At 40.2% G+C, this 27323-nt stretch overlaps 1 protein-coding gene across 1 annotated transcript; it reads left to right on the top strand.

Annotated features, from left to right (window-relative positions):
- Window positions 1-452: 452 nt before the first annotated feature.
- LOC139739172 (transforming growth factor-beta receptor-associated protein 1-like) lies at window positions 453-26559 on the top strand. The gene is made up of 18 exons (XM_071649787.1): window positions 453-541; window positions 2240-2372; window positions 4045-4097; window positions 4896-4989; window positions 6464-6562; window positions 7919-7948; window positions 9105-9161; window positions 11311-11415; window positions 12061-12195; window positions 14138-14298; window positions 15192-15324; window positions 15766-15861; window positions 16665-16769; window positions 19300-19491; window positions 20421-20614; window positions 22253-22321; window positions 24649-24721; window positions 26343-26559. The coding sequence occupies exons 2-18, from the start codon at window positions 2295-2297 to the stop codon at window positions 26487-26489; spliced, it is 1821 nt and encodes a 606-aa protein (XP_071505888.1). The 5' UTR covers window positions 453-541; window positions 2240-2294; the 3' UTR covers window positions 26490-26559.
- The last annotated feature ends 764 nt before the right edge of the window (window positions 26560-27323 follow it).

Here is a 27323-nt window from a genome sequence, read left to right as displayed (position 1 = left end):
ATTTGAGAGGACTATCATTTCATTGGGTGCATATTTTTTTAGTAAAAAGAACTGGGGTATGGCTTTGCGAACCCTTTTAGTTGAAGAACTCCCCTTAGAAATGTGATGGATGAAAGGGTATACCTCACTTTTTCAAAATACCGAAGATGAAACACCTCATTTTTCCAAGCTATTTTACACATTTTTTTTTTTTTTTTAATTTGAATGCTAACACACGTCTCTTTGGGGAACATTTACCCATGTGAGCCCTCCAGTAGTCAGTGCCGTTAAAATGGCACAAAAAAAGAAAAAGAAAAAGAAAAAAAAAGATCCTAGTGTGGAGTGTACAAAGAGCTTTTCCCCCTAATGAGGAGAAAAATCTCTTCCAGGGAGTTATAGGATCTTTGATAATCAGTCGTGTGATCATAAAACCTATTAGAGCGCCACCATACGACTGTCTTGTGTCAGGCCGTCCCAACTCCAACTCTGTCATATCACTGAGCGTCGAACTCTATTTACAAGGATTTCGAGAAAATCAAGACAACGGATCAGAGAGTCTGGGGTATGTTCTTTCTGATCAGTACCGCTTTTGTGCTTCTTTGTAAAGGACAAATATCTGCAGAGTTCTCATAGCATACAGAGCAAACTCATTTTCATAGCATAAATGCCTCCCACACAGAGGGCCAGTCCCATTCATATGATTTCATGCTGTAACAGTACTAGTCAGTAGTCTGCTATAATTATACCAATTGGTAGTCTAACTGTTAGTTAGACATGAACGTCATGGACGGGACATGACATGATGAAGTTTTTGGACCACGCATAACACTGCACTACCCCTTGCTGCTACAAATTTCCCTCACGACCGTTTTATAACCTTTGCTATCATGAAATGTATACTATTGAGAGTGCTTTTAATGCTGCAATTATTTTTTGCAGCCCGGATTTTTTTTTTTTTTTTTTTTTTTTTTTTTTGGGGGGGGGGGGGGGCACATTATTACGCAGTGTCGTTCTTCTTCCAGGTTTCAGCATCCTCAAAAGATTGCATGATTTATGGTAAGTTATAGTAGAACCTAAAAGTATAAATAGCTAATTGACACATTATTGGTGTTTACAGTGCAGTGTACAACTATTGTCGTGATTGTAGATGTCAAGATCTAGTTAAAGCAAGCCACCTGTAATTCGACCACAACGCCTTCCAAAATTTGACTGCCTGCCTCGCTATGTCATGTGTAGAAACCTAATTTAAATTTATATGCTTTTGGCTTGCGCACAGTCAAACCTTGGCACGGGAGGTCAAACCTTGGTGCGGGTGCTGGTACCAATACTATAAATGTTCTGTAGTTTTTGGATTTTCCTTTGAAAGAATTAGTATTTCACATGTTGGATATGATTCAACCTGAGATTTTCAACCAGAGAAATAATCCTTGATCTAGATCTCGGCCTAATTTTTGACTGTAGATCTACAATGAAAAATTCTGCAATGTTGTTTGGCCAGCCACAAGTACAGAATAGGATATTATTAGCCTATACACAGTGTGTGTTTTGATCAGTTGCTTTGTGTCTTGTGCCATGGGGCAAATTAATACCAAAATATTGACTACAAATCATGCAGATGTTTTGGTGAGTTGTGGATTTCTTGCATGCCAAAAATAGCTGGCAATCTGGAACACGGTGAATTGGAATAAAGAGAACATTTCCAATACATGAGAGTAAGATGCACTTAAGTGTTCATTACTTGATAAATAAGTATTTGGGTGTGCAATCGATAGAAGCTGTATAGATTTTCTAAAATTTCATCAGGGTTACATTCTTCTTTTCTTATGTCCCTTTCCCTTGTGTCGTCTTCATATTGTCCTTTTTCATTCTCTTCATGTTCTTCTTGATCTACTTACAGTGTACACTACTACTTCCTTCTTCACCTTTCCCTCCCCTATTCCATTTCCTTAAACTCCTCTCTAACTTCCATCTTCTTATTCTTTCCTTCCTACTATTCCTCTGCTTTTCTTTTCTCCACCTTCTACTCCCATTCTTGCCCTTCTCCTCTCCTTCTCCCCCTCCTCCTCTTCCTCTTTCTTCTTGTGATCCTACATCCCTCTGACGAAGAGACCTTTTATTCTCCAGGGTTATTTTTTATTGAAAGTTGCATTGTGATCCTCAAACTGACTTTCAAAACAGCAGACCGATCAGTGGCCTCTCAAGTGAATTAGAACAAATCGAGTAAATTAACTTTTGAACACCTGTCTCTTTGCTACAAAAGTGTTCAGATGGAAGGATCCTCATTCAAAGCTTAAGAAGGTCCCTCATTGTCCACCATGAGTATCAAGGCTTTTGAGCTGGTCCCTGCCGTGGAACGGCTGAAGCTACTTGGAGAACGTACAAGCAAAACATCTGTAAGTAATGCCTTAGTATGCCTTGTGCCAGTCTAATGCTATTATTTTTTATGTTGTAGTTATATGTAGTCAGTATTCTGAGTTATTCATGAATCTGTTCCTTTCTTTCTTTTTTAATAATTGATTAATTTGGCATCATTCAAAATATTCTGGAAGTTAAAAAAGAATTTTCATTGACTATTTATGTGGGTTTAGTTAATGCGGCAATATTAGTGGAACACACAAGAAGGTTGAGGAAATTCTTCAATCCGTTCAAAAGTTGTTAATTTTTATACTTCAAATGTTGCCATGGCGGGATAAGAAGGCTACAACAGTTTGTGATATAATAATAGTGGAATACATAACAGTGTAGAATGAAGGACAATATTAAGAGAACTCCACATACCAGGTTGTTAACTTTTGTAGCGTAATGGAAGGATACTTGACTTATACTCCCTTCAGAAGGTAGGGGGAATAATATTGTCTTTAACCTGTGATAGTAAATTCAAGGGAATGTGTGGTTTTCACTGAAAAAAAGTTTGTCCTGTTCTCTTGATATATTCTTTTGAATACACAGTTCCTCTTCTGTGACATCAGGGATTATTTTATTTTTATCCACTGGTGATGGCACAGAGACTAAATCAAAACCTTGAAAATTCTTAACTTTCGAATGGATTGTCCAAGTTTCCTCAAACATCACTGATTTGGTCTTCCGTAGTTACTGAATTGATATTAAAGTGAAAACTACAATTGTTTCGGTAAGTGCTTGAGAAGCCGTCTAGCACCATTTCATTTTTGCTTGCAATATATCGAAAGAGTCCACTAAGAAACTTACCTGGCTGACGCGGTTTGCCGGAATGATGAGTCGGTTTGGAGTATTTTGAGAAAAATAATAATAGTAGGAAAACCGACTTTTATTCCAGAAGGCTCCAGACTAACTCGGTCTCGGGAAAAATTCGACCCTACTTCAGACAATTCACACGCAGTAAGTGATCGCCATATTCTACTGGCCACTGCATAATACCAAATGAGGCCTAACTGAATGGACAGGAAAGTGCGTGCTAACGTAATCCTGTACAAAACAAAACAAAAATGACAAAAAACTCCAAAGACCGCGCGTCTCAGCAACTGAGGACCGCGCAGTCTTTGGACTTTTTGTTGTTGTTTATCATGCGCCTTTGATTGTTTTAGAGGTGCTTGATAGGCGCACTCTAATTTTGCATGCGCGCAAAAGAGGTTTTTGATGCGCGCGTTGTAATAACTCGGACCATTACTGCGACTAGCCAGAACACGAAGCGCTAGTTTATACAGGCCGCTCCCATAGGACAACACTGTACAATCAGAGGGACAACCATTACAACTCATCCCGCCGTCAAAGCGAAGCCGAGTTATCCCCGAGTCCGAGTTTAGCCTGACCCCGTTCGGGTAAGTACTGAGACTGAACCTTTTTGGTTAATATTTTGCATTTTCGTCGTTACCCATCGAACATCTTATAATAACATCGTTATCCTGCACATTTCCTAAGCATACGTTCACATTTGGGAGCGAAATTTGACAACTTTTGCAGGCGTACCAGAACTTTGTTTGAGCGTTAATATCTTCTGGACTTGTACACGTTTATATAATTATGGTTCAAATGATGTTGTCACGATTTTGTGTTTTTCTTTTTTCTCTCTTTCATCCGTTGTCCCAGATCGAGTGCATTGAATGCTGTGGAAAGAACCTTTATATTGGCACAAGTGACTGGTGAGAAAGTCTAATTGTTCATTTTCAGGAATTAACCTGCACCACATGTGAAGCCTCACTTACCCAATAGACAGTATTATTGAATTTAGTAATCATAGTGGGGAAAAGTGATGCTGATAGTGTATTAAAAGTATGGATAGTAATGATAACAGCAGTATGCCATAATACCAAAATCTGTAACGCTGGGGATGGGGGACAGGTAGAGCAGTCTCTATACTGTAGGCAAACATCCTTCAGAGAAAGCTTTATTTACACCCATTTATACGGGACATTTAGTGCTCTCCATGGGCGTTCCTGAACCTGTCTGAGCTCTGTATGAACAGACAGTCCAGACCTGAAGCTCTCTAAAAGTTATGACCCTCTCGAGTTTAGGCTCAGGAGCGCTCCTTGACTCTGTATAAACTGTCCCCAACGTTAGGAGAGCTCTGGAAGTTGTATATGGTGTGGGCTGTGCATACAGTGTACAGTTCTAGGTTCCAGTGCACCCAAAGGTCACAGCAAGCAGTGATTCTCTATAAACAGAACAGAGGGGCTTCAGGAGCTCTCCTAGGTCCAGCTGTGTGTATGAATGCGGTACAACTTGTTCTAATGTTTGATAATGGTGGTCACTGAAGCAGGTTTGACTGCAATGTGTGACATCAATTTGATAATGGTAATCTTTTAATCATGCTGCAGGATTTATCATACTGCAAGTTGTTTCTAATCATGACAAAAGTGTTTATCGTGATAAGAAATGAGATAGAGTTCATATTGAAATCAAGTGTATTATGGGTGTTACATTGTTATTATCATTCTCAGCTTTGTGATTCACTACCTGATTGAGGAGCAAGCCCAGTCTAATGGCAAGATTACGTTCTTCTCTGAGAAGCAGTCTCACAAGTACCTTGCTCTGGTGAGTATTTGTGACCCGCTACAGCAAAAGGATCCTAAAGTCGCTGACGGCTGAGCCAAGAAAATTGAGTTTGAAGTCACATCATCAAAATTGGTCAAAACAATCGAATTTCTGTTTTTGGCATAATTTTGTAGTCTAATGTTTTGTCTATCATCTGCCAAAATTTCGAAGCTAAATGATGAAAGGAAAGGCAAGAAATCAGTGTTATTCTGGGCCATGATTTTCCGACTTTCAATGTAACAGAACGTGTCCGAAGATTTGGATTAAGCGCCGCAGCTAGACTCTTTCCCCTAGCAACGAGGGAGTGATCTTATTGGTCAGTGTGTGGCATCCTGATGAATGATTGGTCTTGCGTAGACTGCTCGCACTAAGCTTGAATGAACGTCGTGGAGGTCGCTATAAGAGCATGCATTCTATTGTCAAGCGGTGAAAACTGTCTCACCTCCCCTTGATCATGATAGCGTCGGAAGGAAAACTTTGAAGGCATTTTTCTCGAAACTCTGATTTCCTCAGCCACTTGACATGCGCTAATCAAATCATTGATATCTCCGCAACCGAGTACTTTTATAAGTTGGGCTATGTATGAAAGTAAAGTAGAAGAGTAAGGGAATAATGTCATGCCATTTTCAGAAAATTGTCCTCCCCGACTTTAGGATCCTTTTGTTGTAACGGGTCACATTTATGTCAACACCTCCACCACTCCCCCCCCCCCCCCCCCCCCCCCCCCCCCTCCCACATGCTCACTTTGACAATTCACAAATGGACAAATTTTTTCCCTAAATATGAATTTTGTATCAAGCATATGTTCTATGTGAGTCATGCATCCTGCAATTACCAATGAATGGGATATTTACTGGATGCATGGCCAGTCATCTCTTGCTATAAATTGGGCAAATGCTTGGCCACAAGTGCCACAAACTTGTACTGCAGGTGAATGATAGCATGTTGACAGTGGCAATGGTCATTAAAGGCATAATTTACCATTTGCAGATGAAACAAAAAGCTAGCATTAGTAGTTCTAAAATTTGTGTTAGGGATAGAAACAACCACTGTAAAATTTGAATCGAGAAAATCAATGTTAAGTATTTTTGAGTATACAAAATGTGAACAATAGTTATGATAGAAATGTTTCCATACCAAACCTTGTACAGAACATTACGGTTTATTGAGAAAAATACAGATATCTCCTTGTATCTTAGGCTTTATCGGGAAAATTTTATATGATGGGATGTTTTGTAGTACAACAGACCTACAGTGTGCACATATGCATTGAATGTCATATCTGAAAAAAAAAGATTTAAATCATCGTTACCAAAGGTATACAGGACCTTTAACCATAATCAATATTTCGTATTGAATGCGTGACCAGTAAATATCAACACACAGCTGTCGACCAGTGAGATTGTAGAGTTTTCTTGACCCGTTCTCTAATCGATTATGATTGGCTGTTCATTGTTGTTCCACTCTGTGACAGAAAAAGCCGATCCAGCAGCTGCAGGCAGCTTCAGCCCTAACGAGGATCCTAGTTCTCTGCGACAATGTCCTGACTCTCCTCCACATGTTCAACCTGGAGGTGAGTCCTGGGTGGAGCAGTCCATGCCCAGTTCGTCATTTGAACTCTTTCTTAAAGGTGCATAGTCCCGATGGGTAAGAGGGCGCTGTTGATGATACTGCCGATCACCGTTAGCATTAATACGAAGATTACCGAAGTTGAGCTGTCATCAAGAGTAAAGTGCGTAGGTGTTGCTAAGTAACATTGCCTTCATTGTCTTCTCTGCGCATCACGCAGTCTGTAGTAATGCTAGGAAGCGTGCTTATGTGCTTCTTTGTATGACGTCACAAAAGAAGTTTGCTAAAGCTGTCATCCCCCTCAGCCGAATCATGAGCCGAACTGTGATCGAACTACTGACTACAGTGGATCAGAATTCTTCAGACCAAGGGAAATGGGTCAAAGCGTAAGCGCTTAAGAGGAGTCGATAGCGTAGGTCTCTATAGGAAACTTGCGCCGTGCGCCCGCATACGCATTCGACTAAACCACCGGGACCATGTGCCTTTAAAAAACTCTCTTTGGATACTCTCTCATGAAAACCCAAGCAAAACATCCTTAGTAACATCTTGCAGAGTGATGTGCTCTTCAGCTCTTTCATTAGGAGCAACATTGCAGGGATGACAGCTGTTCCTTTTTTTCCTTTTGCAGTATTGTGTAACGTTTTACCCCTAAATTACTGCAGATTTTTGTGGAAGATACTTTCTACACCAAAGTGTGTTGTTACACATGGCTATTGTAGGAAGGGCGAAAGTACATATGTACTGTTTTCCATGAAAAATACATCTCTTCAGCCTCATTATGTGTTTAAATATCACAGTGAAACCTGGTTATAATGAGTTCTAATGGAGCAAGATGCCAATAAATCATGACATAATTTTGCAGGTCCCATTCCCTTTATAGATATTACTTTTTTTTATCTCCGATATATGTGATACTCGATATGACAAGGAAATTTCAGGAGTCCCAAACAGCTTATTATAATGAGAATCCCTGTCCCATTCAATGCTCTTTAGATAAGAAAGAAAAACAGTATGAATCGTATCACATGATAACCTGATGGACAATGAAGCATCAATCCGACACTTGTGGCTGGGCTCGGTGCATGCAGGGACAGCAATGTATTGCTCTATGATGTGTTATTATGGTGCATCGACCCGACAAAAGAATGCACAGATATTGTACTTTCGTGGAGTCAATAGGAATTTTTGAGATAAAAATAGTTGTGCTATGAATGGTGGTGTGTCTGTTATACACTGTAGCACACCCTAGTCCTCGCCCAACTGTACCCTTTGACATACATCATGTAATTATACAATATTATTGTACGTACATATGTATTTTGCCTAATATGTGTTCTCCTCTTTCTTGTTTCACTTGCAGCCCATACTAAGTGGAGCAAAAATCAAAGGAGTGAGTACTTTTCTAGATCTCCCATCATGTACCCTAGTGTAACTTTCAGACTGATGTTGTTAGCATATCCAAAACATTGTTCACAGAACATACAATGACTGATTGAAAGCATTGATTTGTTATTTCTATTTTCTACAACCATCTGGAAATGACAAAAACATGCCTTGGTCTCATGACTAAACCAAAAAAAAGGGGGGGGGGGGGGTTATTGGACACATCCTGTTGGAAGATTTGTACACAAACAAATGGCTGCAATCATATCAGTCCAAATCCAACTCCAAATCTCAATGCAAATGCAAATGGCAGATGCAAAAAAGCATATCCAAATTCAAATGCAGATGCAACTAAAAATACAATGCAAACCAAACTAAAGACAATTGTGATAGATAATTAGGGCCACATGGAGGTAATGCTACATGTTGCTTACTAACAGTACAATAGTAGAATCGGTAATATAATTTGAGTTCTTCAAATGCCATGACATGATGCAAAAGCTTTCTTATAAGAAGTAGGTATAGTTAGGGGTCGTTCACAATTATCAACATTTTCACAAGTGTACAAACCATACACTTTTCAAGACCCCTCCCCTTCCCCCATTAAAGTGTACGAAAAAAAATTGTGATTTTTTTTTCCCGTATTATTTTCGCTGTGTTCAGTTCTTGCTTGGTCTGCCTTTTTTCAGTTTGTGTCCCTCCTCATCCTGGTGCTTCAGCAGTCAATATTAAGTGGGATATTTCTGGTCACACACTTGGCGGTCACTAGTTCTATTGTCCGCCATCTTTGACATTGTTTCCACGCGCCTATTTTTGTTCTACTTCTTGCATTGTGGGTGCGCGGGCATACTAGCGCAAGCGAGCCAGACGAGAGGCCGTGATCAGACGGGATGGGCGCGAGAATATGGATCAACATTTTTCTAATTTGGAAAGCGTACGCCGGGTGTTGACCCCCTCCCCCCAGCGTACGGTTTGTACGCTTGCGAAAATGTTGATAATTGTGAACGGCCCCTTATGCTAATATCATTATTAACATTGTATTGTTATCTTTATCATCATCACATTGTCCGTATCTTGTAATGCATCATTTGCATGACTGTAAAACTTGCTAAATGTTCTTTTCAGTATTACCTTCGTCATTATACACTTTGTTTATCTATCAGGTGACATCTTTCTGCGTCAATGAGAACCCCAGAAGTGGCAGCCCTTTCAGTGTGGAGGTATGATCATGTGTCAAGTGTTTTCAGTCCCCTTGAAATAGTCCTCATAATTATGATTCACCACCTGTGTCTCATGCACATTGCATTCATCTCACATAGACACAAGTGTTGCCCCAGGGACAATTTTGCCAGTGGAACAATTCTCCCTTATCACCTGTAGCCGATATCAAGCGATATCACCTCACGATACCGATATCTGATCGATCGCTCGTGGGACGTACACGTCCGGTTTTGCGGTCTACCCATGTCATGTCCTTCGTCTATGGATATTTTCCATAATTTTGTCGTTTTGCATCATTGGCCCAGCACTGGGCGGCTTCGCAGAAGAATCCCATTTATCAAATGTGAAGTTGCAGATTAGAAAATAACTCTATTAATCAACAGATTATAAGACAGAATTTGTTACGTTCTGTGAATGCTAGTACTTTGGCTTTCAGTGTACATAAAAGCGTTCATGTACACATTGCACGTTCATAACTGGAAGTTTATATTTCGAGAATTAAAGGTAAAAAAAAAATTAAAGCACCACACGTGTTTAGATTTGGAGAGGTATGTGTGATAGGGAGAATTACTGGTTGTTAAAGATACTGTGTATGTGTTTTGAGTATCCTACTGTTCACAGTGTGGCATTTTGGAAATAGGGCAATATTTCTGTGAGGACAGTATCCCCTTAGACAACATTTTACCCTCTCTCGGATAGTATAGCTAATGGGATGACAGGGCCTATGGTGCCCGGGCAATATGGCCTTCAGACAATTCCCCCTGGAAAATATTGCCCTGTGGAGGGTAACACCCATGAAAATATTGCCCTGTGGAGTGTAATACCCATGAGAATATTGCCCTGTGGAGTGTAACACCCATGAGAATATTGCCCTGTGGAGTGTAACACCCATGAGAATATTGCCCTGTGGAGGATAACACCCATGAGAATATTGCCTTGTGGAGGGTAACACCCATGGGAGTATTGTCCTGTGGAGGGTAGCACCCATGAGAATATTGCCCTGTGGAGGGTAACACCCATGGGAATATTGCCCTGTGGAGGGTAGCACCCATGAGAATATTGCCCTGTGGAGGGTAACACCCATGAGACTACTACCTTCAGGGCATAATCACAGTGGAACTGTGCAACCTTTGATGAGTTTTCCAACAGACACATTACTCCAGCGTGGACACTTAATGTCTCTTATATTGCAGTTTTTGCAGAGAGTGGGGTATTAAAAAGTAATCTCTTGACAACTTTCTCCGAGAGAAGCTTTCCTTGGGGACAACAATTGCCGGGATGAATTGTGCAGAGGACTATTTCCACTAGTGAAGAATGTCTTTTAGTCGGTGCCAATCTAAACTGAGGGATTTTGGGTAGTTTTTGTGTGTACACTTTGATGTTGTCAATTTTTTTTCATGTGAAGCATTAATTTGGTATTCTTATGCAAAGAGAACAAGCGCCTAGCTTTGCGATAAAATCCTTAAGTCTACAGCAACCTCCAGGTGTGTAGTACACATTTACACATTATTTTGTCATGTCCAATACTGTCCTCCACTAATGTACAGTGTAGCACACTTTACAAATCTTTTTGTGGCATCCAAATCCAGAGTGTCATCAGAGATTACTCTTATAAGCACTGCTGTATTTTTTTTTCTCCTTCAGAAAAAAACAAAATAAAAATGAAGGAAAATTGTCTTGCATCCTGAAAGTCTGCGGGCATCGTTGTAATCACAAACAGATGCTGATATGTGCTTTAGTAGTGTATCTTCCTTAAAATCATACGGCTTGGGTTTGAATCCCAGTTAAGTCTTACTGATCAATGTTGTGTGCTATCATGCCGTCCTCTCTAGTAAGAAGCAAAATACACTGTCCCTTGAACAGGACATGAAATGGAGGTCCCATGTGTAAGAGAGTCACAACAGATGCATTTAATAAATAATCATGTTTTATTCAGTCATTGCAAAGAGCAGGGTGCATAAACTGGCAATGTGGTCTTCCTCAAAGACACACAGTGTCCATGACAAACCTGTGGCACTATAATAGTGCAGCTGAATACGGGCTATCTCACCATCTTGTCTTGTCCAGATCAAATTCTGAATCTTATATATTCTGAAGCTCATGTACAGGGTCATCACTCCACTCTTTTCCTCTCTATCACTGATACAGATCGCCGTGGCGACGAGGAGAAGGCTTATCCAGGTGTACTCAGTGACAGAGGACAAGGTGGTCCTGGTGAAAGACGTGTCCCTCCCGGACACACCCGTCAACCTGGTAAGTCTACCCACAATCATCTCAAAGAAGCAAATTGATATTAAACCAGTAGGCTCATTTATGAACACTAGAAATGCACAAGTCAGATTTGCAAATTTTTTGTGACTGTGGAATTGTCCCCTGAAAATGCCAAAAAAATAATAGTAATGATTATGATATGCAGGAACAGAGAAGCACTGAAACATCAATGAGTAATACAAATAAAGCATTCATACTTTACCGTATGTGGGGGGGGGGGGGGGGGGGTGGGGGGCTTATTATCTCTTTATGCGCGTCAATGTTAAATCCTTGCGTGTGACATTATTCTGAGATTGCAAAGTGGGCATGCTTTGTGAAAACATTTAGTTTGTTTTGGTTTTTTCAGCATCCATGTAACTTTTTGCAGATTTTTGTTAACCTGATATTAAAGGGGGGCGCACCTGCCCCCCATTTTTTCTTTTAATTTCTTTTGTTTTAGCAAAAAAATAAAGAGGGGGCGTGTGCCCTCCTCTGGATCCGCCACTGCATTTCGTCGGTTGAGAATGATAAGGGCGTTAAGTTGCCACAAAACCCATAGTGTTCGAGACAACTTAAAGCCCTTCTCATTCTCAACAGACGATTTTATCATTATCATTATTATTTGTATGTGTATTTTCTTCTTCCCAGGGTCTAGATTCGTATTGTATCTGCGTCGCCCTGCCCAACATGTACATCCTGGTGAACTACGATACGGGTCAGGTGACCGACTTGTTTCCCGTGGAGACGGAACACACCACGCCCATCATCAAGCGGGTTGGCAGGGTGAGGAAAAGAGTCAATTTTGGCCTTGAGTGGCTCGGTCCACCCAGTGCTACATGGGATAAGGCTCTGTTGGGAACCAAAGATGTTGTTAATATAGTGTGGATGTGGATTATTTAGCAATGTGATGTCTGTTATGATATTGTGTGTGTGCAACACATACTGTATGTGACCCGCTACAACAAAAGGATCCGAAAGTCGGACGAAGACAATCTTCTGAAAATGGCATGACATTATTCCCTTACTCTTCTGCTTTAATTTCATATATAGCACAACTCATAAAAGTACTTGGTTGCGGAGATATCAATTATTTTATTAGCGCATGTCAAGTGGTTGAGGAAATCAGAGTTTCGAGAAAAACGCCTTCAGAGTTTTCCTTCCGAAGCTGTCATGATCAAAGGGAGGTGAGACGGTTTTCAACGCTTGACAATAGAAGGTATGCTCCTAGCGACCTCCGCGATGTTCATTCAAGCTTAGCGCACGACCAATCAGTAATCAGGATGCCACGCACTGACCAATAAGATCGCTCCCTCATTGCTAGGGGCAGAGTCTAGCTGCAGCACTAAATCCAAATATTCGGACACGTTTCTGTTTCGTTGAAAGTCGGAAAATTATGGCCCAGAAAAATGCTGATTTCTTGCCTTTCCTATGATTATTTAGCTTCGAAATTTCGGCAGATGATAGACAAAACATTACACTACAAAATTATGCCAAAAACAGAAATCCAATTGTTTTCACCAATTTTGATGATGTGACTTCAAACTCAGCTCAGCCGTCAGCAACTTTAGGATCCTTTTGTTTTAGCGGGTCACATATAGCTTCTACTAGCATAAAGAAACTGCAAACGTTTTGTTCGCTTCATATTTGAGTGTACTGTGTATGTTTGTGTGTAGGAGATTTATGTGTGTTGGTGTGTGATATCCTTTTTATATGTGTTTGAAGCAAATTTTCCTGTAAATATAATCAATATTTTTTTTTTTTGATGGTTGATGTAAGTTTCTCTAAAAATGAAATCAATGATGTCTTCAGAAATTATCTTAAGAAATGTATCAAATCCTGATAGTCCTTCCCATTAGCCAAGCCATTGCCAGACAGTGTTAGGGTTAGTGTATAGCATTCCTGTAGAAAGTGAATGGTAAATTATAGATGATCCTTTACTGTAGTGATGCCCATGTAGGCCTTTACGGTAACTCAATTTAACAAAAGACGTACACGTAGATACCCATTGGAGTGGCCATATTCATGTCAAATGTTTGCCCTTTGAGGACGGACTGATTTTGCTAGAACATGTACATAATGTATTTCCCATAGACACCTGCCCATAGGGCAAGTAGTCTCAGAACTAGTCTTCAACAGGTTAAGTGTAGTACATTATGCAGAACTGCCAAATAGGATGCTTTGCTCTCCTCCCCCCCCCCAAAAAAAAAAAAAGAATAATAATGAATAAGTAAATAGATATATAGAAATAAATCAAAATGAGGTGTGGTTTTTTTTTTGTAAAATAAAACATAATTCGTTGCTTGGGTGACAAAATCAGATAATCAGTAATATGTGTAAGTAATGTCCTGTCCAAGTCCTAGCTGTCTTACCCCAAAAATGAAGCCACCACGGCATGTCATTTAAGGAAAGGCTATCCCATTGGATATAGTGCTTTGGCTGCCATGTTTTTTTGCTCTCCTGAACATTTGACATTTTGTAGATCTATACGAGATCTTGTTGCCCCAAGGACGATAGATCTTTCTGAGATTCTATACAACATGCTGAGTGTGTGCTCTATCCCCAGTTTCGAACCAAAATATGGGTTCACTTTCAAAATGTTTGACTGTGGGTCCAGTTTTCTTTGTTTGCGATCTTCACAGGTTTGCCACCGTACAAGGTACATGTACCAGTAATGCATACCATTTCAACTTATCCGTTACTTTCGTGATGTTGTGTCCATCTTTAGGAGGAATTCCTGCTGACTGGTCCTGGGGCTCTGGGCATGTTTGTTACCTCGGCCGGCATGTCACAGCGCCCCCCACTCAAATGGGCGGAGTCGGTGTCCGCCGTAAGTTACACCTTCCCGTATGTCGTGGCATTGGACGACGAGTTTCTCACCGTGCACAGGTAGGTCTCATGTAGCCATTCATTTGACTGTATGTTCTTCAATTCATTCATGTATTCATATATTCATTCATGTATGTGTCCATTTTCAATATTTACATACTATATGTGCTTGTGTTCATTTGTAATATTCATTTATTCGTATATTCAGGCATGAATTGATTTGTTTCCACTCTTCAGTGCTAAATTGTCCATGTATTTGTTCCATCAACTATGAAATGAAACACAAGATTAAAAAAAAAAAAATGAAGTGACTCTATTCTTACATACTAGTCAGATCTGATTAAATGAACAATTCCATGGAATACGCACTGATTATAGTGCACTGTCCTGCAGCCCATAATGTGCTATGTACGTATGATGCACATTATATTATTAAACACGTACGTAAAGTGAATTGTAGATCTCCCTATCTCAGTGATGACAATGATGACGATGACGACGACGATGATGATAGCGATGAATAAGACAATGAGTACGATGACAATAAACATCAATATCATTATATTCAAATTCATGAAATTCTTCCGTCGAGATTTTTTTTCATTGTAAATGATAGGTTCAAGTCCTGCTCAAGTACATATGCCCATGATTTTTTTTTTGTCATGGCAACTACTAAATTTTTGTAGGTTATTTAAGTCGATGTTTCAGTCGATGTAGAGCAATTTGTCAATCAGTTGCAATCATTATATATGTAGTAGTTGTATCATCATTATGATTATTATTATCATCATTATTAGTAGCAGTACATTGCTGTACTACTAGTAGTAGAAGTAGTTGTGGAAGAAGTAGCTAGTAGTAGTAGTAGTTGGAGTAGTAGTAGTAATAGCAACGATATGTCACCCCTCCCACTGAGTAGAATAGTCTTATTACTTTTGCCTCACCCCATTGGACAGTGTGCTGGACCAGCAGCAGAAGCAGACCATTCCATTCCAGGGAGGGAAGCTCCTGGGCGACTTTGAGGGAAAGATGTTTGTGGCGTCCGCCAAAGAAGTTTACGCCCTGGTTCCACTTCCCGTTGAAAAACAAGTAAGAGTCTGTCCCCAGAGGCTATCAATTAACAGGAATTCTTGCTTTCACATATGAATGTAAAAACTAGTGGCGATGGCACAATTTCATTTTTCATAATTATATATTGACTTATACTTTGTGTGTACAGCATGCACGGTGGGCACTTTGTTTGGTCATAACTCTGAAAATGAAAAGCGTTTAGCACTATCTCAGTCTTGAAACTACCATTAGGCATATAATTCTGGAGATTTAAAAGAAAAATATCAACTGTAAGCTCTGAAAATATATCTCTTTTATTGCCAAGTGACAATGTTTTCATATTGATAAAAAAGGGAAAAATTAGATGCCATTTCTTGATGCATTGTGCGGCTGAGTCAGGAAAACGAAGAGTTAACTAAACCCTTTTACAATTAGGTTCAACTTGGTGAAATAATCTTGCTCATGTTCTCACTGTGACAGGTGCAAGCGTTGCTTGCTGACAAGCGAGTGGAGGAGGCTCTCAACCTTGCCAAGAATTACAGGAAAGCGGGACTCGGCAAAGAGAAATTCATGAAGGTAATATCTCTAGACTTGATAATATGTAATGTGCCATGTGGTCTCTTGAGTTAATCATTCTTTTTTTCTTTTTGTTTTTTTATTCTATATCTCTGTTAATTTGGATATGAATATTTTTCTATGTATTTATTTTTATTCAATTTTTTTTAATGTGTATGCATTTAGAGATATTCCATTCTTATCCAGTTCATTTACTGTATCCCATAGCAACTGAGTTGTCAGGGGGACATTTTGGATTCAGTTGCGTTACACCACCAACACCTCACGTTTGACTGTGTGCTCTACTGGCCACGTTTCTGGTTAGACGCCATTCAAATCTGGTATGGAGGTGTATCATGGGAAATTTCTTGGCCGTCTATCGTTGTTGTTTTGTGTGATGGTGCCCTCTCTACTCAAAGTATTGATGGCTAGTGTGAGACTAGTGTGAGGCATAATTCGTGATGATTTATTTTTTGATTGCCTGTATATGTGTGATCTTGAGTGAAAAAAAAGAAGAAGAGAGATTTGACTTGCCAGTCATGTACCGATTGAAATCATGCTTTTTCAATGCGCAGTGGCAGATCCAGAGGGAGGGGGGGGGGGGGGGGGGGGGGGGGCGCACCGGGCGTGCGCACCCTCTTTATTTTTGTTGAAACAAAAGAAATAAAAACCAAAAAAATGGGGAGGGGCACGTGTGCCCTCCTTTGAATGTTGTAAAGGCGCCTCCCCTTTACAGAATTCCTGGATCCGCCCCTGAATGCGTGAATGAGCTTTCATGACATAATGTCTGTAACTCACTCTCCTCCTCGTCCCTCCCATACTAGATGTACAACAGGATCCAGCAGCAGGCGGGGTTCATCCAGCTCGCCCAGTTCAACTTCCGGGAGGCCGGTCAGCTCTTCCAGGAGGCCAAGCTGGACGTCAGGGAGGTGAGACGGACCTTTTGACCGCTGGGATGTGACCAGTGTCTCTGCTTCTTTGCCTCTTAATTTCTTGTTTTTCCAAATTTGATTGAATTCAATTCATTGATGTTGTAAAGAGTTTACTAGTAACCCATTCCTCCCGCAATTCTCTGAGCACCTTTAATATCCCCAAATATGATTCTTTTTGGAAGGCGACAGAGAACGCCATCTTCTGGCTGTATCAAGTTAAAAAAAATGCCTTCTTTCTCATAATCTTTTTCAAACTGTTTCACTCATAGATGTATTTGATTTGTCTGATATGTAAGAGACATGATGTACATGGAACAGATTTCTCCCCTAAACCCACCACATTATTGAGAAATGATATTAAGTCCTCTTATCAAAGCCGAGTGTAGATTTAAAGGCAAAATACACTGTTATTATAATAATAGCATCAAGGTACAAAGGAAAGGCAAGGCAACTTCATGATTTCAGTGATATGTACTGGTTGATGTCCTTTTGAAGATGACTTTGGTTTGACAAGTTTCTTCTCTCTGTTTTTTTTTTTCCTAGTCATAAAAGATCACCACTCAGGATACTAAAGAAACTGTGGGTAGGGCTGGTTTGTAAAGTAAACAGACCAAAGCAAACAAATGCAAATTTTGTAACCCGCAGCAAGCATTTCACAGATGTCATGCATTTTACATGCTCTGTCATGCGCAGTGAATTGTTTGGGAAAAGAAATCTCCTTTTAATAGTTGTGTTTAACATTACCCACACCTTTCTCAAGCTGTTAGGCCTCCCCATCCTGTTTGTTTAAAGGGGAATGAAACCCAAAGATGTGTTATATGAATTGGGTGAACGCGGAAATGTTTAATAGTAGAATGTACGTCAATGAAGTTTGAGAAAAATTGTGCTAACCATTATCCACTTTTAATGTGTGTGTGCTGCTACCACTGGAATGAATGAATGAATGAATGAATGAATGAATGAATGAATGAATGAATGAATGAATGAATGAATGAATGAATGAACGAACGAACGAACGAACGAACGAACGAACGAACGAACGAACGAACGAACGAACGAACGAACGAACGAACGAACGAACGAACGAACGAACGAACGAACGAACGAACGAACGAACGAACGAACAGCCTAAGATGTAAGAAGATATTCCTATTTTTCTCAATAAACTACAACTGTAGATGATTTAGTCGAGAAACATTTTTATTATACTTATTGTTCACATTTTGTACATTTAACAATACGTAACATTGATTATACTGATTAAAATGTTTACATTGGTTGTTTCTATCCCTGACTCACATTGTAGAAGTATTTTGAAGCAGTAAAGCTGGGTTTTTGTTTCATCTGCAAATGGTGAATAATGCCTTAAAATGCTGTAATCCTCCTTGATCTGTGATCACCCTTGATTTCCTACCATCCTTGATCTCAGATTGCCCATGATCTTTTGAACGCAGTTCAGGCATTAAGGAACATTTTTTTAAAGAAAACTTTGTAGCTCATCAAAGCAAGAAACCATGAAACCATTGGACCGGCAAAGGCCATGCGACACTAAATAAAACATTGATGGGTTGACGATTAGTATTTGAATACTGTTGAAAAGGCAATGATTTAGTCAATTCATTTACAAAGTAACATCCACGAAGTATCTGACAGTATTTGTGTGTTTGTATGTGGGTGTCTGTGTGAAAAGAAGAGGTCACATCACCTTTTGCCATCAATGTCGAAAGTCTTTATATTCACCCACAATACAAGCTTTTTGTAGGGACGTGTACTTCCTACACTCAAACTTATGACAAAGATTGAATGGTACCCCCTCTCTCCACACAGACAGACAGACAGGCAGACAGACACAGACACACACATTCACATGTTTTGGTGCCACGTGTGGCATAAGTATAAAAAAATAATAGTCCCCCTTTGTGAAGTCTTCTTAGTTGTGGGCAATCTTGTTTGTGGGTACAAATTGATTTTAACCCCTTGAGGATGAGTGCCAAGTATACTCGCGCAAGTTCCTATGGGAAATGCGTGTTGTAGCAAAATCAAACCGTCCTCAACGGGTTAAAGATAAGTTATACACTATTCTCTCTGAGAACTATCTAATTGCCCTAAAATTATCTGACAAGGCATCAACAGCTTTAAGGAATACCAGACTTCCCACTATATCACCTTAAACCCAGAAGGTAACTGCAACATTTTTAGTTTTTGATCGTTTGCATTTTTTTTCCAAAGGCAGAATACGCGTAGGTTGAATAATTTGCACTAGATTCATTCTGTGGAGGATTGATGAAATGTTAAAGAAAACGTTTATCCCGCATCACCAACCCCAACTTTTGCTGCAGGATCACAAACAGTTCAACTCCGCAAGTAATGTCTAAGTTTTGCATAAGCACATTACAGTGTTTTAAGCCTTCAGTTATAACTGTTATTTGTGTTTTCTATGTCACTGTGGTGAGGATGTGACATTTAAAAGACCTTTGAACTTTGACCTAACCTCTGATGTTGTTTTTGTATTGACTCTCATCCACAGCTCATCTGTCTCTTCCCCAACCTCCTCCCCTCATCCTCAAACTTCCACCGAGCCATCCCACCCCTCCACGATTTCGCCGACATCAGCCAGGTGGTGCGGGGGGACGCGGCGCGGCTGGGGGCATGTAGGACCTTCCTCAGGGATTTCCTGGCTGCCGTGAGGGGTACGGACCAGGCCGTTGGCATCAAAGGGGTGAGTGTTGAGGGCACGCCCAGATTTGGGTGTGTCCACTTGATTGATGCCCATTGGAATGAAGAGTAGATATTTCATACTTAAATCACTTTTACTAGCCGCAGTAAAGGCATTTTGCATCATAGTATTGTGTGACCCTGTGTGACTGCATTATGTACATACACTTCAGTGTGTTTGTACAGGTCTATGTGTCTGAATGTGTATATGTGTGTGTGTGTGTGTGTGTGTGTGTGTGTGCGTGTGTGCACGTATGGTACATGTGTGTATGTGTGTAGTTCTGTTTGTGTATCTATTTAATACAATCTGTTTTGTAAATGTGTTTGTGTGTGTATGTAACAACAGATACAACAGCATGATTGCTATCTCTGTCACGTAATGTGTGTGTGCTGCCACCTGTTGGTGAAACTGGGACAGTGGGTCTCAAGTGGCTTCTCTGTTTTATAGGTGATTGGATGACTGGATGCTGATGAAAAAGTGTGTCAAATTAATCCATTGAGGATGGGCTGATTTTTCTATAACACACGTTTCCCATAGACACCTGCCCTTGTATTCTCTGTACCAGTCTCCAATGGGTCAAGCTATATGCTTGGGCACATGAAAGACATCAGCGAAAGAAAATATTTGACATTTTTCCTGTCATTCGTTTACGACATTCACTCTAAGATATTCGCGATGGAATCCCATTTTCTTTGCTCAAATGTCCACTAACATATTTCCAAAAGGATTGATGTATGAACAAATCTGTGTGTTGCAACTGGTTGTCAAATTGCCCTACATCAAAGTAAATCAACACCCACATTCAGTGTTATGATAGAATCCATGATGAAAAAAATTGTGGGCGTACATATTTACAAATTAAAACATGGGTTGGACAACTCAATGCAAGAATCATTAAGTGTGTGTGCTTTGCCAATTTGAAACCTTATCAGGAAGTTGACACTGCTCTGCTGAAGCTGTATGCCGAGGCAGATCCGGACCAACTCATTGCGCTGATCTCCGGCGAGAATGCTTGTGACGCAGAGGACAGCTACGAGACGCTGTCGAAATTTGGCCGTCATCACGCCCTCGCCCTGCTGCATCGCTACCACGGCGATAATGAGCAGGCCATGGCAATATGGGCCAGGTGAGATGATACTTTTCTTTCTCTTTTTTTGTTGTTAATGATTTTCGTTGTGTTTTGTATTGTGTTGTCTGGGGATGTGGAGGTTCAGTGGTTGCCATGCCTGTCTTGTTACTATCATGTCCATGGGTCAAATCTAGGCTGCAATTCTAATGTCCCTGATCAGGTAGCAATCTTGTGTGCAATCTTGCCATCCCCTCTAGTAAGAGGCAAAAACACTCTGTCCTGTGGATAAGACAGAAAATTGCAGGTCCTATGTATGATGGAGCAAGAACTCTTGCATGTTAAAAAAAAAGGGCAATTGAACTTTTTTTTCTCATTACAAAGAGCAGGATGCTAACCAGGTGAAGTGATCCAGCCCCGTGCCCACACCAGAAAATGGGTAAATGATGCCAACCCCTCGTGGTTTGCCCCAGATGACCAGTAATAGTCAGCAAACTGTATCAACAGGGCACATTCTCTCATTCAAAGAAAAAGATAAGATAAAGATTGTTTTAGGTTTTAGATCCATTTACACTGCATGTGAAGCATGAATCAAAGAAAATTTGTTGTAGCAACCAAAAACTTTACCCTATATCACTGTTTTGGGGATAAAACCTTGTATCTCAAATATGTCCAATGTTCAGGAGAGTGAACAAGCAAGTCAAAGGGTCAAAGCGTAGTAACAAATGGGATAGGAAAAAGCTTGGTTACTAATTACGAAATGGGATAGCCTTTCCTTTGGCATGCTGTGGTGGCTTCATTTTGGGGGTAAGACAGGTAGGATTTAGACAGGACATCACTTACAACTGTAACTGATTGCTGTAAATGAGAAATGTTCGTGTGTATTTTAATTTTGACTTCTTGGCAAGAGCCAAGATTTGCAAAATTAAAATTCACACAAAAATTCTTGTCTACACTTAATGCAATGGAATGCTGGTGGCATTTCATGATGGTTTCGTGCCGCAAAACATGCTGTCGGCTCCAATTCGCAAAAAATTTAATGCCATGAAAATATCTTGCTTTACAGTATTTGACGATTAATCCAAAAAGGTGCTTTTCATCAACTTTAAGATACAAGTTTTTGCCAAGCCACTAATGATACGAATGGAACATAAGTTTTGGATAAGTGAACTCTGCAACATTAATGGTAAAAAGCAGTGATGGTTGTTTTACAGTGCATTATGTTGTTTGAGAAAATGACTTTGCCATTTCATAATGCTTGTTGCAACTATTATAAGTTGCAGTAGAATGCAGTTGCTATGGCAGCAGCCATGCAGCAACCAATCAGATGCGAGCATTTGAGTCATTACCAGGGTAACTGCAATTACAGCAGCATTCATGTGTAATCAATCATTGCAAAAATCCTTTATGAAATGGGCACCTGTAGTGCAGCGACCATCGGAGCTTACATCATTGAGTATGGGTAGAAGACTACTTTCCCGTGGTGAGAGTAAAAGCCTGTAATGGTAATAATAGAACATACTTCTCACTAAGAAATTACCGGAAATAACCGGTACGGTACGCAATTTAAACTATACCGATTTAAACTGTACTGATTGGAATATGAGTGTCTAATCATATCCATTTTGACTGTATTATGCAAATATTTGATTTTGCTTTTCAAATGATAACCACCATGACTTTTGTCAATCCTTACAGATTGGTGGATGGCGACATCGTAGACGACACCTTTTCTGGAAAGGACTTCGTCATTGACTTCCTATCAGGGTGAGCTAATTGACATTGTCTGCCTTTGACAAACACTGTATGCCAAGGTCAAAAAGTGTTAATTGTATCATATATTTAGTGCCCCATTATAACAAATTCCTTTTAGGGCTGGTAGTTTTCTTTTGTTATATCAAAATTCCATTACAGCCGAACAGTACAGTATGTACACATTACAGATGATAATTTTGGGACATGAATTTTACCTTTGTTGTATATCTGTGTATTGTGTTTTTTGGAAGTATTATGTCTCGGATTGAAATGGACATAATTCAAAAGTATTGCTTTTTTTTTCAGAACAAAAACAAAGGTTGAATAAAAAGAAGAAATGATTAGAAGGAAATGCCCTCACTGCTGCAGGAGTCATCTTTCTAAACATGATTAACTCTTAATGTGCCAGGCCCAAAACCCCTAACGTGCCAGAGGATTTTACCTAACGCCAGAATGTTTCGAAACTGGACTAACAATGAAATTTAAAATCGCCATATCTCTGAAACTATTGACTTTCTTGAATTGAGTTCTACACAACATATATCAAGAAATGTTTGTTCTTTCGTGTCATGCAGTCAGTTTGCCACAATATCTATCTTCTATCTGAACCTGAAATATTGCAGAAATAATTGATACATCAAAAAAATTATTAGAAATTTTTGTGTAGTATGGAAAAAAAGAGTCAATCATGTTTTTTCTTCAATGGAACGCTCCCTTGACTCTGTGAGAAAGTTTTAGAGCAACTTCTCCTCTTTCAAGTGATAACAAAATTGTCTTCTAGAATTGTATGATTCCAGAGATACTAGCAGTTTATTTTGTCTTGGCAATTTCTCTTTCTGCCTCAGTAATTCATTCCCAAATCTGAGTCCTTTAGTCCCAGATCCTGTATTTGAAACTAAAGTAATTGTCCCGGGCCCTGGCATAATGTCTTTTGTCCACCTGAGAAGGAAGAACCTGCTAATCCTCCTTTTGACTAAGCAGACTGCGGGCGGGCGTACTCTATTGAAATCGGCAGGCCTTTGTCCACGCGCAGTTCCTATGCTAGCGTGGGGACGATTAGTTACATTCACCAAAACAAAAGGATGAAAGACTTGACCGATGAACGAAAGCTGACTCTCTTTGAGGGACAAAATCAAAGCAGCTTCCCGCAGGACAGTATCCAAGCAGAACAATGCGAGTGGAACCGCATAGACATTACACGCAGATTCAATAGCATACACACGCGTGGTTTACCTATGAGACTTTTTGATCCATACACATCTCGCAGAGGGTGCGCCCGCTGCGGATTTTCCCGACGCGAAAAAAATACATCCAGCTGAAAAATCGTGTATTTACTCAAAATTTTCCAATGTAAGCATGCTCATATTTTTAGTGGAAACGATGGCTGTGCTAATCAGCTACCAGTACATATCATTGGCAGTTGCTTGGTGTAACACATTACGGTACCACAAGAACTTAAATGATCAATGCTTTTCTTGCTCTTCTTAGTCGCCGATCGGCGACCATGGCACGTCAGGACTAAGGTCGCCGTTCGGCGACCATGGCATGTTAAGAGTTAACCCTTTGAGGACGGGCTGATTTTGTTACAATATGCATTTCCTATACACACCTGCCCGAGTATACTCGGAACTTGTCTTCAACGGGTTAAGGACTTGTCATTGTACAGAATACGGAAGATCAAAGAGGAACAAGAATGAGCAAAAAAAAATGTTTCAAATTGCATCTACCTCCCTTTGTCACATGAATCAGATGTGTAATTGAGTATATGAATATAAGAACGACCCAAGTCCAATTTTTGGCCAAATTCAGTTTGACATGGGAAATTGTAGCTTATGCATGGACTCATCTTGTGTATAAATGATAAATCCTAATTACCCCCGCAAGTGCCTGAAATAAATGAGTTAAATCTTATATGAATGTAAGAATGAAGGACTTGGGTCATTCTTACATTCATATTATAGCGCCCGCTCTCGTCCTTCTCTCATCTCTATAGCAGAATATCATGTATATGAATCAAAGAACGACCCAAGTCCATCACACAAAATGGCCTCTCCACAATTAATGTTAATGTTAATTGTCATAATAATATATGTTCTAATTTGTATATACAATGTTGCCATCCCATCACAGTTAAATAGAATATTATTGTACAAACAAAAAAGATATGAAGTTTTTTTTAGTTTACTCGATATGGTCTTCCATGGACTTGGGTCGTTCTTATATTCATGTACTCAGTTGTTCAGGGAATGAAACTTGTTAATACTGTCAATCATTATGTTGAAGTATTGTGATTTTTTTTTCTTTCTTTCCCCCTATGATTGACTTGCTACGTTGCCTAGGTTAATGGACCACGAACTGGTGTGGCGATACGTTGACTGGGCCATGAAGAAAGATCCTGAGCTGGCTGCCAAGGTATTGTGCATGTTAAAGTGTATCTGTACACAGAAATTTAGTTTCCTGACATTGTAGGTTATTGTTCTGGTAATATACAGCATGAAATATAAGAGTGCAACGTTACTCACATACAGAGATATAGCAATATATTAAGAGACACAGAGCAATCTCTAAAATGCCAAAAATTACATGCGCCTTGATCTAAGAATAGTCTTCTGGCCTTATCGACTGCATTCGATTGCGTAGTTCGATAATTTTCTGTATGATCAGTTTACTACGATACTCTCAAAACACGCAAACGCGCGCAAATGTCCACGTACGCAGCTAGGTTGGTGCTACCGCGCCGCGCCGGGCCACTGACCAGGCAGTCCCGGCAGCCTCTACTCATGCGGATGCATACAATAGCTTGATGAGGTGATACCGATAAGACAGTATTCAATATAGCCGTGTGCAGACGAAGGCGAACGAAGGAAACGTGCACACTACGATGGTCTACGCGTGGCTACTATTTTCAGATCAGGTTGCCATTGCAGCGCGCACTAGTGCGTGCTGATTTAATTTTAAAATTAATATTTCACAGTTTGGGACATTTTTTGTGATGGGATAGAATTTTCTCTAGAGTTCTTAGGACATGCTCTCACACCTCTCAAATCTAAATTTTTGGGGAGAGATTCCCTTTAAACTCATCCCTGCCTCATCTTGTTTGTGTATAGACAAGTTTCTGTGACGTCAAAATATGCATTACGTGAGGGGCAAAACAGAGTAAGCGCATAGCCTCTAGCTAGTTCTAGCGTGCAGTAGGCGTACAGCACACCAGCTTGCCTTGCTGGCCTGATAAGATTGTGCATGATGATAGGACATGGGATGTAATGCATTTGTCCAGTCCACTGATCTCTATAAAGGAGGTATCTTCTGTAATGATCAGTGGTCTAGCTAGCCTGGCTAGCGTGTACGGGTGTCGTCGACCCATATCCCAGAAAGCAATGTGCTGTGAAATGGACTGTCCCATTTGAAGTGAACGAGAGCTCATGGATTGCGAAATGCGAGAATTCTAAAAATCCACACATTGTCACTGAATACAGTCGGACCCCTCATATCCAGACATGTCGGGACTGGCGCTCGTCGAGATTTCAGGGATTTGGCTGGATACGGGAGAATCAATGTATAATATACGCAGCTGCCTACCCAGTGGTAGCCTGACCATATGACAGGGCTGTTTATAGTTAACCCAATGGTAGCTACATGTGACCTACCATAGATAGCATACTCTGGAATTCTTTCTTTGCTAGAATGCATGTTATTTCGATGAAAATACAATGTGAGTGTATGTTCATTATGTTGGGAATGATATCCAATTCATGCGAGTTTGTTTGGGAGTTTTGTTTGCGTTTGAAATCTCCCTTTTCCCCGTAATTCTTAGATTGAAAATGAAAAATCACGGCAAGTAGATTGCACCCGGGTTATAAAGAGATCCGGATAAAGGAAGGTCGGATACGAGAGGTAGAACTGTACTCGCATGTTGGAAAAGGCGATGATGTCATCACCTCACAAGACCATCTTTGCTTTGCAGACAAAAATTTTCTTTCCTCTGATTGCCTCTCATCTCAAAAATCATCTCTCCTCCTCCGATACCTGCCAGATTTTCACCGACCGACCCGAAAACGAGCCGAGCACAGAGAGGATGAGGCCAGACATGATCATCGATTACCTCCATGCCTACCCCAAGGCTGTCATCCGATACCTGGAGCATCTCGTCTTCGTCAAGAAGATGGAGGTAAGGGGATGACTAATTATCTGTTGTCATGGAAACAGGTGTGCCGTAAACTAAGTCTATCAGGAAGTAAAGACGCGGCTGCGTGGGGATACCATGAAGTGGAATGACTGTCCCAGCTCTGAGGTATTTGAGAAACCCAATATCGAACTGTGGACAGCTTTGCTACTGATCTCTGTGTATAAAGTTTTTAATGAGCATATTGCTGGCCAGTGCTATTGGTAAAACTTTTCGGATGTACCCCGGTGGGCAGCAATTGAATTACATTGACCACCCATGAATCCCCTGTGCTAATGGGTCTTCAACATATCTGTGAGGGAAAGGGTTAAAAGTCTTATCTTTTCTCTCTTTTTTTTCATCACCTTGCTTTCTACCTATCATAAACTTTCTGTGAATTTTTTTCTCTCTGTATGTCTGTTTATCTATGTTTGTCTGTCCATCTGTCTGTCTTTACCTATCTGCCTCTTGCTCTCTGTACATTTACCCTTTTGTCAGTCTATTTGTCTTTATTTCTTCCTTTCTTTTTTGTTTAGATGCATATATCGAAAAGACCATGTCATGCCTACAGAATACTGTCTTTTTTTTTACAAATATGTATGATAAATAATTTATTTGTGGAAAAATGAGCAAAGAAGATGGGATTCCATCGGGATTCGAACCCGAGACCTCTAGATTGTTAGCCCGGTACTCTACCGACTGAGCGATAGAAAGCCATAGTTTAGAGTTCGTCCCCAGAAATCCTTGATTCTCAGTGCTCGGATGGTCAGAAGCTATAGCACTGTGTTCGTGTGTGACACCATGACGCAAATCTCTCGTTTGACGAGGCTACACCCCAGTAAATAATGCCAG

Source organism: Diadema antillarum, unplaced genomic scaffold (genome assembly GCF_040938485.1).
Source record: "Diadema antillarum isolate AM-2024a unplaced genomic scaffold, OU_Dant_1.0 seq00000785_RagTag, whole genome shotgun sequence".
Lineage (NCBI taxonomy): Eukaryota > Metazoa > Echinodermata > Echinoidea > Diadematoida > Diadematidae > Diadema > Diadema antillarum.
This window is presented reverse-complemented; position numbering and strand designations above follow the sequence as displayed.